The 14,240-nt window shown below is 49.9% G+C and overlaps 1 protein-coding gene across 1 annotated transcript in view; it reads right to left on the reverse strand.

Annotated features, from left to right (window-relative positions):
* Positions 1-14,240, reverse strand: part of LHFPL7 (LHFPL tetraspan subfamily member 7) — a 55,837-nt gene that overhangs the window by 37,481 nt on the left and 4,116 nt on the right. The window contains exon 2 of the mRNA XM_029083551.1: positions 12,848-12,990. Within this exon, the coding sequence (XP_028939384.1) occupies positions 12,848-12,990 (143 nt within the window). The remainder of the gene's footprint in view (positions 1-12,847; positions 12,991-14,240) is intronic.

The following is a 14,240-nucleotide window of genomic DNA, read 5'->3' on the forward strand; positions in this document are numbered from 1 at the left end:
TTATTATCATTTAAGATTTACTTACTACCTTTACCCTTTTGCTTTACATGAAGTTATTTTCACATTTATTACCCATTAAAACTGCCCAGTTCAGATTTCTCCTCATTAAGCAGCAACAAGACATTCAGCCACAAGGATTACATTTGATAGCGTTAAAAATAACAATAATAATAAAAAATTAAATCCAATCCTTCCCGTGCCCAATTGTAGCATTAGATATGAGTGAGTGTGTAAACAGGTTTCTGCTTATCAGTCCCACTGCTATCTGCTGCTCACTGCTCAGCCCTGCTAAATCCGATTTCCAAGAGGTTAGAGGAGGGAACTGTTTGCAGAAATACAGCAGTACAAATCTCCAAAGCCACAGCCCACATTATGCTGATGCTGAAGGGAGAAATGCTGCTTGACTCCTGGCACCCAAAGGTGACATTTACTTTTGTGTCTTTGATTAGAACCACCCTAGCTTTGCCATGGGATTGTTTCTTCCTATTTTCTCCTGCTTGTTTGGTGTGTCAGTGAAAGTGGCTGAGCCCCTCCTGGAGCAGGCACTGGGCATGGGAGGGGTCTGCAGGACCCCCTGACCCCGTGGCACAACCATCTCCTTCTTGTTTCCCCCAAAACATCTTGGAAACTCGACTTGGAAACACCAGTCATGCACAGGCAGGAGAGACAGGAACACAGCCTGCTGCCTCCTGTGGGTGCCCTGCACTGGGCATGGAACGAGAGGAAGAGGTCCTGCGTTCAAAGCTACGTTGTTCTGAGCATTTGCCCAAGGCCTGGATGTGGACAGATGCTGCAGCTCCATCCTGGAGAAGCTGAGCCCTCCAAGTGCCCTCTAGCATCGGGGAGGAAGGAACACAGCACTGGGGATGCCATGGGCTGGACCCTCTGACCCAGCTGCTGTAGGTGACAGCGGGAAGGATGCAGCAGCATCCAGTGGCAGCAGGGCTGTGAGGTGCAAAAGGCAAATGTGCCTCAGCCCCTGGCACAGGCGTGAGCTCTTTGTTTATTCCCAGATAGAGCGATCAGGCAGCAGGCAACCCACCTCCGCTCCCGACACCTCCTGTAAAGGGCTGTTGCCCAGAAGCCCACTGCATCACTAAAAATGCAAACTGTAAGCTGATTAGATGTTCATAGATACTCTTTCTTGATTAGCTCGCCATTAATATTTCAATGTCAGAACTGGATGCATACTGCCTCACTGCTCTCTTCCTTCCTGCTTAATTAATTTTGACCAATACGAACATCAGTCTCCGACAGATAGCAGAAATTAAAGTGGGCTGTTCCGTGACTTTGCTTGCTGTAAACAGCTATTTGCAATTCCTTTTCATACATCGCCTACCCACGACAAAGAGATCACAGTAGCAGAAAATGAGTCTCCCTTGTAAGGACTTCAGAGCTCCAAAAGAACATTTGCTTATTCGATAAAAATAATCAAAAAGACAATGCAGTAGGCACAACTCAGCAACAAGATTTGTGTCTCACCTCAGCTCACAACAGCTGTCTGTTGTGCCATTTCAAAGAAAGAAAGGGAGAGAATTGTTCATTTATCTTTAAAAAGAAAGGGCCTTTGATTTAGGGTAGCTCATAAAAGCTGTAGTATTACCCAGCTATGAGGGGATGTGATAATCGCTGCAAACCCAGCAGTGGTATGAACAGCTCACTACATGAAATGCAGGCTGCATGGCTGCCTGATGCACAGCACACATAGCCACAGCTGAAAACACCACATGCTGCTAATAGTCTGTTTGATTTTATTGACGTGCTCAAGATATAGGGGGGCAGGAGGAGCAGCGAGGCAGAAATTTTATGGCGACATTCGTTCCACCCCAGCCCCAGGGACCGTCTATGTTTGTCCATCCTCCTCCTGGGCCTGGAGGGATGGGGAGTTTTCCTGTGACAGGAATGAGTTGCCACCTCCCAGGTCCACAAAGTCCTGACACAACACACACGTTGCTTTCACAATGTGCCCACCTGGGACCAAAGCAGCACTGGGTTTGCAGGAACAAAATTTTTTTGCCTTTCTTTTCTGCCACCTGAGCTGCAAACCATCCTGCTCCAGCCTCTCCTTTCCCAGGGAATACACCCTGATGGTGACCCAAGGCAAGCAGAAAGGCAGGAACAGCATGTTGCAGCCTTGCTCAGCTCCATCCCCTCCACGCAGTAACTCAGGCTGTTAAACGCCTGGCCAGAACTTGCCATCTGCTTCCAGTCTTCTAGGAATACCGCTGTGTAATTCAATCAAAAAGGAGAAGATCCTTGTTTCACTGAATCGTAAGTCACTCTTCAAGTAATTATATTTTTATACCCCTATCAGGAGCAACAGAGGCTGCTCATTTTATGGGCTTTAGCAGCCTGAGCCATGCTTCTGCCAAGGTTACGGCTGGAAGGGGAAAACAATTTAACATTTCCTCAGCCATCCAAGGCTTATCCATGTTTTTAGCTTTTTGGTTAGGCAAGTGAATAAAGCCCTGCAGGACCAAGGCCTTTGTCCAGGACTGCTCTTATTTTGGAGCATAGAAAATGTGCTAGCTTGGACCAGAAAAGCTGACCAAACCATCAGGATGAAGCTGATTCCGAGTGGCATGAACATGCCAGATCTGCCCTTCCAGGGCAATGCACAGAACAGCTTCTGCAGCACAGCGATTGCTGGCTAACCAGGGAGCAAAATCCTGCTTATCCCAGCAGCTGGAGGAGACACGGGGCTGCATCCCTCGCGTGCTGCCTTAGAAAGGTCAGATGAGATTAGTTCAGGAGAAAAGCTTACCAACTTGCTCCATCTAAAGAGCCTGGGGTGCAACTCACAGGACTCAAGAAAATAAAGGAGTCTTTAAAAAAGATCCAAACAGGTAACCTTTCTGGAGCCTTCTGTTGCTCTTTGGGGTAATTTCCCCACTTTAGAGACTTCCACTATCCTACAGTTTGTGCCCTTTCCCCGGGCAGCCATCCCTTAGCACCACTGTCCTTCCCTGGGTTAGTTCTCCACCTGCTCTTTCACTGCCCCAGATGTTCAGTCTTTTAAACAGATTTATTCCCTTGACTTTGAAAAGGGCTTCACCATGTTTCCATCTGTGTTTACACTCAGCGCGGGGTAAATTTCTTCTCCTAGCAGATCTGTTCCTTACCAGCAAAGAAATGCGACTCAGCATAGATTCAGACAGGAAGGCAGAGCAAAACATTTCCAAACCAGCGCTCACTTGGGAGCCCACACAAGGACAGAGACCTCTGCCAGACTACCTGTATTATCAGACTGTGCAAAAAGGAAGCAGGATCTGGCCCAGAGCCCACACATCCACTTTCAGAGCTGGCTCCCCAGCTTGCCCATCACCACCTGCCAGTTATTCGGGATACTGGAGCCAAATGCTCATCTAGAGCAAGAAAAGCTGGGCTGAAACACCCCACATCCCACCAGAGGGTCTGACCCTGGTCAGCCAGGGCAGTAGGTGTTGGGAAAACATGTTTTGTCAGACCTTCACAGCTCCTTTCTCAGGGAAATCCTCTGTCTGTGCATTCCTCCTCTTAAAGCAGGACTGGCTGACGCATGAACACAGCGTTTAACTGCCTGGGCGATTTGTGACACAAAGGACAGTGAGCAGCTGCAACCCAGATTTATCACCTCCCTTGCCAAGGCTAGGCCAACGCGTCTCTGCTGTATGGCAACAGCAAGGCGCTGTAATGACTTCCCAGGTGGATCTACAGGTAGCGTGAGCTTCATCTAATCTCAGGAAAACAGATTTTGGGGCATTTGGGGACTCACTGCTTCACCCTAAACTGGTATCAACCTTCAGGTTTTGGGGCAGCATGTTGCTGCTGGCAGATGAGTGTATGTGCTGCTCTCATTGTATACACTGCCCTGCTCTGTGTCCTGACAGGTCCTTGTCCCCTTCAGATGTCTGTTAAACTACAGCCAGGATCCAGCCAGCCCAGCAAACGTTTGTATCTGACACCAAGGCCAGAGACTGTCTTCTGTGCTGCTAATACTGATTTAGCACATCGTAACAGGCCAGAAACTTCCAGCATTGACACAGAGAGAGGACTGGACACTGGGGTTGACCAAACCTCCCCGAAGTGCTTGTATCCTTCTCTTGAGCAGACTGAACTGCAAACTGCCCATGACAGTTCTGAGCTCCCTGTTAATGTCAGAGAGGATGGGGAGGTTTTTTTTCCTCTGCGTTACATTATACACTCAATCCAGATGGATGAGTCAATAAAGATGATGTGACCTCTACACAATTGCTTCAGGATGCATGAAATTCAGCTATAAGCTCCATTCCCCACAGCAAGGGAGGATATTCAGGTGGTCCTGGAGGGGGTTTGCAAGGGGTCTGTCTCCATCTTTCCAGCAACAGCAGAAACAAACATGAGCCAAGCCAGGGGGAAAAAAAGGGGAAAGTCAAACTGTTTATGAAGAGAAACATCAGCTGAAGTACATAATCTTGTAACAAGGAAATAAGGAGACATGCTTCTTCTCAATACTGTGGGCATGCCACTAATGACAGGCTTTGCAGGATCTGGTTTATCATGTCCCAGCTGTGCTATCAGCAGCCTGACCTTGCAAGGAAAGACAGACTCTCTCATGTAGGGGTTCTCTCCTGGAACAACCAATAAGCACAGTTAAGCTCCATGAAAGGTGACCATAATCAAAGCTATCTCTCCCCAAAAACTCATGTGAGCAAGCCTGCTTGGAAAGGTACAGCTCAAAGAGCCCTCTGAGAACACCACTGAGCTCCACGCTGGTACCTTGAAAATGGCAGAATGGGAGTAAATGTGTGATAGGAGAAGGAACAACTGCCTGCAAACTGAACGGAGCGTCACAGGAAAAGGGAAGCAAATTCCCTCTAAAACGGGAGGTTTTCCCATCTGAAACACGTGGCTCTGGCACAGTGCTGGGGTCTTTGGGGCTGGCTAGTATTTCCTCAGGGGCAGCAGCTTTGGAGCCCCAGTGGCACTTGTTATTTGTTGTTCCCATTTATTACAAAGCACCATCTACCAAATATACTTTTTATGGACTCTTACTGCATCCAAATGAAATAACTGATCTAAACTCAAATCCCTAGGAGAACTGTTGAAAGAAGCAATTCAGCCACGTATTAATATGACAAGGATTACCCCAGGTTTAAGGGAAGAGAAGATATGCTTTGTACAAGTGAACCAGTTCTTTTTTGCAGCTCTTTTCCAATGATAGCAATGAAAGGATATTGCTTCTGTCACTGATGCCACTGGAAATGTATTGCCTTTCTCCAAGAAACCAATGAGAAGACATGGCTGGTTTATTCTCTAAACGAAGCTACTGAGAAATACACTGCTCCTGGCATTGGCCCAGCCATGCTGCTCCTGCCATGTCCCCAGCCTGAAGGGTGGGCAGAGCCACCAAGTCAGCAGCTTTGTGCCAAATGGCAAAACCGTACCTGGAGAAAATCAAACCACAGTTTGAGAACTCAGCAGAAGAAAGAAAACTGTCCACATGTCAGATGGAAATGAATGCCTAGCTTCTCTCGCTGAGGGTGAAGCGGGGCTCAGCTGCTGTACAGTGCAGCCAGGATTTGACCCCTTCTTCAGCAGCTCTGCACCTTGTATGAAACGAGCTTAAGCCCTGGGGAAGGCTGATCTACACTTAACCTGTGGCAGGGAGCCTGGCTATTAGGAAAGCTGCCAGCCCCTCTCCCTTTTACTGATAAGTTTAATGGTCTGGCCCTCCGCTGAAGATTTTAGGTTTTGAAAGTAAGATCAGAAAATGGCTCTCAAACCCAGATGATCTGTCACTCGCATGTATGCACTGAAGCAAGCACGGAGAAATTACTGTTTCAGTGGAAGTAAAAATTTCCTCTGGTGCAAATTTCCTCTGAAGTTGAGTTGATGTTTGTGGTTCCACTTTCATGCCCATTGATCTGCGGATCTGGCAAGTTCATTTTCCTTCCCTGCACCATCCTCCCAGGTGGAAGATAGATGGAAAAAAAGTCAATTGTTGTTTTTAACATGGGAATTCATCAGATTCTTAAACATGCAGAGGTTGGTAGAATAACATCATCTGGGCTTTGGTGCTGGTGCCCAGCATCTCCGCAGGGTTCAGAGCAGTCCTGGCTCCAGGACACACCAGCCCAAGGCAGAGGATGATGACAACTTTTACTGAGCTGAATTCTGGAGCAAATTGGCAAAAAAAAAAAAAGCAACAAATCAGAGAATTTGCATCAGTGCGAGTGAAAAAAATGAGAGCATGTGTAAGTCGGGCGGAAGCAATATCGGCGCCAGAGCAAAGCACCGTTGGGCTGTGCTGCAACAGAGCCCCCGCTCCAGCGCCCCGGCAGCGGGCTCCTACCCTCAGATATTTATTAGTTGTGTCAGGAATTAGTGAGAGTTCACTGACTGAACAATAACGTGCCAAAGGCAGTTTTTTGACTTTGCTAATGTAATTAAAGAAAGCAGGGGGGAAAAGCCTTGCACTGGGGAAGGAACCAGGGCTTCTGACGTTGTTGGTTGCTGTCTCTGTTGCAAGGATGAGATGTGAAATGCGGAGGGCAGAGGGTGAAGATGGCAATGAGGACCTGAGCAGTGACGAGGATCATCCAATTACTCCCAGCTCTGATGGGAGCGTTGCTCTTTCCAGAGAAAGACAAAGGGAAAACAGAAGAGCTGCCCTTGCGACTCAGGAAGGAGCTGGACCCATCTCCAGATTCAGGTTTTATGCTGCTGGTTTTTACTTTCACGCCTGAGCACCTTGCATCAAGGCTGGACTTTGCTTTATTTTCAGTGCTTCTCCTCTTGCTTAGCCAAATCTTGCAGTTTTGGGAGACCTTTCACAGATGGCTGGAAACAGCTTTATGGCAACATTTTTTTAATACTTCTGTGGTGATTGAACACATCCAGCAATGGCATCAGGACTAAGCATGTTTTTCAAGACACTGCTGCCACAAGAAAAGGAACTGCACGGGCTCTGCGATAAAAGCTAAGATGCTATTTTTAAAACAGGGACAAGGGAAGCTTTGGGTGATTTTAAATCAAATAAATGCCTGGACAACAGGGCGCTGCTCCCCCTCTGCCTCCACTGCCAAGTTCCTCTTCCAAATCCCAAGGCCGTCTTCTGACAAACAACCCTCAGTGTCAACAGGATGGGGCTCCCAGGCTCTGCAGCCACAAAAAACAGGAAAAAATCAGGAAACAGCCTGTGTGTCGGCCCCCAGCCCAGGCTGTGTGGGAGGGGGTGGGAAAGGCTGCACAGTCTGGCACTGGCTCTGACTCCTGTCTCCTCGGCCACTCCTGAACATTTTTAGTGTCAGTCGCAGTGTTGGCCACCCAACCCCAAACTGTCCCCTGCCTTGAGCAGATGTCTGCTCCATTTATGTCTCCTCAAAGGGATGCTGCAGGGGTTGTGCTGTGACACTCTCTGCACCCTGGGCGCAGTGGACACGTCCCCACTATCTGGTGGCCACTGCAGTGTCCTCAGACATTGCTCTCCAGCATCCTCAACAGCTGCTGGTGCCACAAGTCCTTTAGGACACTGGAAGATGCTATTTGGCAGAGTGCTTTCCCCAGGCTGTTAATTTAATTGTGATTCCTTGGCAAGAGGCAGGACAGGAGGGATCTGAGACCTCACAGGCTGGGGGTTGCAGACTGGCTGTGCACCCCTGGCGTAAGTGAAGCTCTGTCAGCTCACAGCATCCTTTGACCCTAAAAATACAGAACCCAAGCTACAGACAAAACACGGGGAGGCAAGCAGGGCTTCTCTTTCCTGAGTCATGGCAACAGCTCACTGGTGCCTGGTCATCAGAGACCCCATCAGGCAGCACTCTGAAACCACCTCGCGTGGTAGTGATGACAGCAGGGAAGGGGAGACTTTCACAGCACTTTTAATAACAGGTCAGCAATTACCAGGCAGCTACGACCCCTCTATTTGCTGCCACTATGGAGATGCTAGCGAAGGTCGGAGTACCCAGGCAGCTTGGCTGTGCATCCTTTTGGTGCTATTTTTATCTAAGTTACTAATTACACATTACCTGTATGTCACCAGGCTGATCAATATTAGTCTGAGGAATCAATATGGATGTGGATGACGGTGCTGTTTGCCATTCAGAGCCTGCACAAGCTGCGAAAAACAGGGCGCAATCGATCCCAAAGGTGAGCTGAGATGCAGGGTGGGATTGAGAGGCATGACAGGGGCAGTGAGCACACACTGCCTCCCTAAATAATGCTGTGACACAGGCACTGGGACGTCCTCCTAGCCAGGAACCTGCCATCTGTGTGCTGCCCCTCAGCACGTATCAGCACCCCGAGGCCAGGGCAAACCTCCCACCCATCCCGCAGCACTCCCAGGGGGATGGCACAGCCCATTTTAATATAAGTTGCTTTTCAGTCCTTGGGACATGATGCATTTAAAAGATTCATTCTGATCTACAGATGAACAATTCTCCCCCTTTATGTGTTCTTCCCTGATGATCAGTGTCTTAAGTAACCACAGGCTACTTCAAAAAGCACAAGGTCTCCAGCATTTTGCTTTGCTGCTTAACTAACCCAAAGCTGAGGCCACCTCTGTAATGCCACCATGCAGCTTCTGCCAGCAAGAGGGACTTGGCTGCAGAATGCAATCAAATTTGGCAGGAAGAAGCTTTTAGGACTACCATGAAATTTGGGATTAAAGTGTGGCTAAGTAAGGGAATGGCGTAACGGGGTTTCTGCCTGTCTTGCTGGAGCCTTATGACTGTTCTGATTCTGTCATAGTGATACTGGAAAATTGCTTTTTGAAACCAAAAAAGCCTTAGAAAGGCACAGGCAGGTCAGGATCATTTGCCCTCAGCACTGGGTTTGTCTTGAGCAGCAAATTGATGGTGGTAGGATTAGACAGAGAGCAGTTTGGGGTGTAAGCAAAACTCTCCCCAAAGGCTTCCCTCATAATCGACTCTGCCTGTGCCCTCACCAAGGTGCAAAGCTCTGCAGCCTCCTCCTGTCAGGCCACTTGACAGGCACATCTCAGAGACCAGGGAAAGGATCAGCAGCGGTGGGACAGCTGGAGGTGCATCCAGTTACTAACTGCCAATGGATCCACCACCACTCCCCAGCAAAGCAAGAGCTCTTTGCCTGAAAAGCTCTTGGTGAAAACCTTCTAAACATCAGCACAGCCCTGGTTTTTATTGAGGCTTTTAGGGTAGCAAAAGGAGCTGTGGAGGGAGGCTGCTAGTCCTGCTGCCCACCTACAAAGGCTCATTGCTTTTCCTAAGCAGCAGATACAATCTGCTTTGGTGCCAGAATGCAGTTGCCAGCAGCTTAATCCAACAGCAAACCCGTAATCCTTCCCTTAGTCCCACAAGCCCCAAAAGCAGAAAGCTGCCTGGATTTGCCATTTGATGGGTTTTACTCAGTCTCAGCTCAAATCTTGGGTCCCACTGGTAGCAAGTTTCACTCCTCTGGAAAGGCCATTCCCATGGGAGTGCAGATGATCCTGCGCTGGGGAGCAGACCTGGTCCATGCTGGAAACCCCTCGGAGGCTGCTTTGGCTCTTGGCACCCCCAGCATTCAGGACACTCCCCTGATGTGGTGGCACTGCTGGGGACTGTGTGGGCTGCATGTGACAACTCAGAGAGGGCCTCAGGGCCCGGGGTATCACCAAGGGGTGCCGGTGGGTGAAGCCAGTGCCTGAGACACTGTGATGGCTCCACACTCTAAAAAATTTCCAGCAGCTTCACCGCTGGCAGTCGCTCAAAAACTGGTCTGAGAGCTTTGCAGAGATAAACTGTAACGTCCAGCGATAAACCCCAGGCTCAGCACCTGGAAGCCACCAAAGAGGTTGTACAGACACAGCCAGCCTTGGAGAACATCCCCTGCCCTGTCCCCAGCCCCATATGACAAGAGACATTTCTCCCTAGAATTAACTCCTATTTTTAAAATCCCAGCAAAGAGATTTTTGCTGCAAAACTACTGTGGCAGGATTTCAGCTGTGCACCCATTTGCTCTCCCTGTCCCTGGGCTTAGCCCCAGGGCCCCTCTCCATCAGCAGCAATGGGCTGCAGCTGGGGGATGGGGCCACCCCACACATAAATGGGGCCAGCTTGGCTACCCCAGTCTCTCTGGAGGTGCTGCTGTGTGGGTTTGAGAGGAGGTGTTACAGGAGAAATTTAGTTTCAGTGAGCTGGCACCGTGCTTAGGGAGTGAGCCCCATCTCTAATCCCTCAGGAGCAGCTTTGACTTTGCTTGTAAGGGGTAAGAGTCGAGCAAATGTTCTGGTTTTTATCCTCCCCCCTCTCCCTATTGCTCTGCTGCTCATTTACTCTTTCATTAGGGATCATCCTCTTGTCATTTGTGTGGATATGGTTTGTTGTTTGGTTGGTTGTTTTTTTTTTTAAGGGGTGGATGCCAGGCATCAGGAATCATGTGTTCAACTTATGGTGGCAATTAGCCCAGCTCTGAACCCTGATGGCATGTCTGTGTCTGCAATTAATGCTCTGCTCTATCTGCAGGAGGTTTCTCTCTTCCTTCCTTCTGAGGCTGGAAAAGATACAATTTGAATCTCTCAAAAAAAAATAGCAGGGACATTTACATGGTTTGAGCCTGAATGTTTCTTGCTGTGGGGCTGCTCTCAGGATTGGGTCTTGTTTGGTTCAGCTTGGCCCCTGCATTTGGATTTATGTGAGTGTGGCTCCGGGCATCTGTCTGATACAGTGCAGAGTCTGTGGGGACTGATTCTGGCTCTGCTGGTGCCTCTGCTCATGCACTTTATGGGATGCTTCAAGCTCCTGGCTGAATGCACCTGGCCCTTTATTGGAAACTAGATGGCCTGATTCAATGTTTTATAGTATTGATCTTATTTCCTCATGTCTTTGGTGCTCTGCAAAATACCTCCAGTTGTTTTTGTGGGATGGGAAAATGGGAGCAAAATTTAGATTTCAGGGGGAAAATGTCAAGGCAGGCCGAGGAAAGGTGCCTGTGGGACCTGCTGCGTTTCAGGGAAACCTGGGACTGGGGAGAATCGTGGCCCTGTCCTCCCTCTCACTGCTCTGACAGTATTTCTTGGTGGTGTTATAGCAGTTCCCCTAGCAGAGCTGCCCCCTACATCAGAAAGTTGCTCTACCAAACCTCATGAGCTTGCTTAGTTTTCCTTCTCTTCCATGTAAATTCATTTACCCTAAAATCCTTGCCTTTCTCTATGAGATAATGTGATTTTTGGGGAGGAGTTTTGCTGTCACCCAGCTCCTTGCTGGGCTGCAGCTGATTTCTAATGAAGAGTTTCCTTCTGATGGGGGTGGAAACAGGGAGAAAAATTATGAGGGGGGCAGCATTTCTGAATCCAAATACATTAAACCATTTAATTCTGTTGACTCAGGACTGCCTCGCTCTGAATGGGAATTAATTCACAGCGAACCAGAATTAAAAAGCGCGATACAAACTGCTTAGCAAGGCACTGCCAGGGTTTAAAGCCACCCATTAACTTGCTCCAACGTACCCAGTAAATTTTCATTTGTCAATAACGCTTAGAACTTACAGTTTATTTACAGCCTGTTCAATATTACCAACACCCCTCAGAGCGCCTCATCTGTATTTATCTGCCACAGGCTGTTTCCTTTCCAGGGACTCTTCCTAATCCCTTGCTTTGCACCCGCTTGTCTCTCGTTGCAGAGCCAGACACAGTGAGGATGTGCCACCCTCTTGAGCAAAGGTAACGCTGGGTTACCCCTTTCCATCCCACTTTTCTCCTGCACAGCAGACCCCCCTCAAGGCCACCCTGAGCTACCTCCCAGTGACCCACACGATGCCTACGCTGGCATCCTCCAGCTTCTGTCCTGCACCCAGGGGACCTGTTGGCCACAGCCAACTTAGAGGGGTGATGGGAATCTCTAAATTGTGGCCTCCAAGGGCTGCATCAGTCACTAGCCATGGGGCACAGGCACGAGCAGCTGCCTCTATAGACCCACAGCCTGGCTGAGCTGGAGCAGCTGTGGCCAAAGGGTCAGGCCCCTCCATCTGTTCCCAAATCAGCTCCCGCAGGATGAGCCCTGGTGAGGAGAGCTTGTAACAGGATTTCCCCCAAAAGCTGCTTGAATGCTGCTGGGCAGATAACAAAGCCTGGCTGGCCCTGAGGATTTCTCCAAGGAAAGGAGTTTATTCTCAAGCACAGACACAAACCAGGCAGCTTAATCTCCTGTCATGGCTTGTGTCCAGTTGGGGTTGTTTGGTCCAACACTTCAGCTCCTGGAGACACAGCTCACTGTAGTGGAGGCTGGTCTTGGGTAGGGCCTGTCCCTCCACAGGGAGGGCAGTATGAGGACAGACCTTGTCCAGCTGCCTGCCTTCATCCCACTGCATTAGCACTTCTCCAAGGCAGACGTATAAGCAATTGCAATGGAAATATAAGTAAATGCAGCAACAAGAGGGCTGCCCAGGGAGGTCAGGGGAGATGTGGGACAGGGTGGGCAACAGCCTGTCTTGGGTGTAAAGCTCAGAGAGGGAAATTTTTCCAGAGGCTTAACCACAAAGATGGCCCAAATGAGACTGCAAACTTCACAGGAGGCATCTACTAGATAGACCCCAGGAAGTGCAGCAGCATCCTGCCAGCCTGGTCTCCACCACTTGCCACAGCCCCCTGCCCCACACAAGAGCCTAAGCAGGGGGCTGTGAGCAGGACCTGCAGCCCAGGCTCTCTGCCACAGACCTGTGTATTTGGGCAGAGGGGATTTTCAATAGATTTTATAAGGATGGATGCAGGAAGCAATTGCTAAAGTGAAGGGCCACTCGCTTTTCTCCCAGCATTGGTTAGGGTTTGCAAGCTCCTCTTGCTGCTGAGATCCAGGATGCTGTGGATGGCTGGGCAGCACCCTGGGGAAACCCCCATCTTTCCACCCCAAAGAGCAAAGTCCCCATCACTTGCCTGCCGCTGTCTGCATGTAGCCAGCCAGGGTGCAGACTCTTCTCTCGCAGGCTCCGCTGGGCAGCAGGACGGCGACGATGGCCAGCAGCGAGCTGAGGGCCAGCAGGGCACAGCCGCCTGCACACAGCACGGCGCTCGTCTGAAAGGACACACAGGGATGTCAGCGAGGTGATTCCCCACCACTGTCCCCATGCCACTTCTCCACGAATTCCCCCTCTTGAAGTGAGAAGTGGAGCTCCATCGTGGGCAGCTTCTGTTGCTTCAATTCACCAGTAAGTCTTGAGCCCACAGTTCACCCGTCACCTGGTCCCAGGGGTTATTAGTATTCGGGCTGTGGTGAAAATAGCAAATGTATTTCATGCATGAAGGGCTACGTCACTAATACAAGTGCCATTAGATGCCTGCGATGCGTGTCAGTGTCTCCACTGAGAGCTGAAATGTATCTCATGATGGCACCCGCCCCTGCAAGCCTGGCAATTAGAAGGTATTTTGCCAATGATGTTCCACGGCGGGGAACCCGCTGCTGCAAAGGTTTCATTGCAGCCAGGCTCTGCCAACACAGCAGGCTGCTCCCAGCCCAGTTCACCCCCAGCAGCCCCACTGGTTCTCCCTGCAGTGGCCATGTCTGATTTAGCCTCTTTTGCAACAACACTGGGTCATTTGGGGCTGTTACCCACACCCAGCTCACACTGCACAATGATGCTTTGGGGTGTCAGAGGCTACAGGAGGGCCTGGAAAGAGTGCCTGGTGGGCAGTGTTCTCCCCAGGGGCTGGCACAGCAGCCTGTCCCCTGCTGTCACCTGGCTGGGGTGGAAGCAGTTTTGCTATTTAATATTCTGGCAGTAAGATGCAAACTGCATCAGCATCTAAAACTGGGAAAAGCACTAATTTGTGGAAAAATTAGCTCAGCTTTGGGTATGGGCACCTGATTGCTGCACTGTTGCTGTTTCTGTCCCCTCTGCAGCTGACGTTTCCACCTCTGCCAATGGGATGGCAGTGAGGTGGTCCTTTTAAAGGCAAAGATGTGCCAGCCCACCCCCAGGGCACAGTGTGACCAGGGGCAGCAAGAGGACCCATGATGGGTGCCTCCTCCTCCAGCACCCAGCTCATGGCAGCCTTCAAGCAGCGTGAGGGTACCTTGGTCCCGGCATTGCAGCAGCCACGTCAAGTCCTGTCATTCCATGGCAAATTCCACGCAACGCTCCTGGCTGTGGTGAGTCACCCTGCAGTAACGTCTGCCTCTTGGCTCCCTAAAGCAGTACAGCTCTAAGATAGGTCTCATCCTCATCTTCCTGGCAAGCCTTATTTTCATAACCTGTGTGGGAGCTGCTGTAAGGAGCTCTGGTCCCACCTCCACCTGCCCTTGTCCAGCCCTCTCACCCTTCTTGTTTAG

This window comes from Antrostomus carolinensis, unplaced genomic scaffold (genome assembly GCF_000700745.2).
Source record: "Antrostomus carolinensis isolate BGI_N321 unplaced genomic scaffold, ASM70074v2 scaffold13462, whole genome shotgun sequence".
NCBI classification, from domain to species: domain Eukaryota; kingdom Metazoa; phylum Chordata; class Aves; order Caprimulgiformes; family Caprimulgidae; genus Antrostomus; species Antrostomus carolinensis.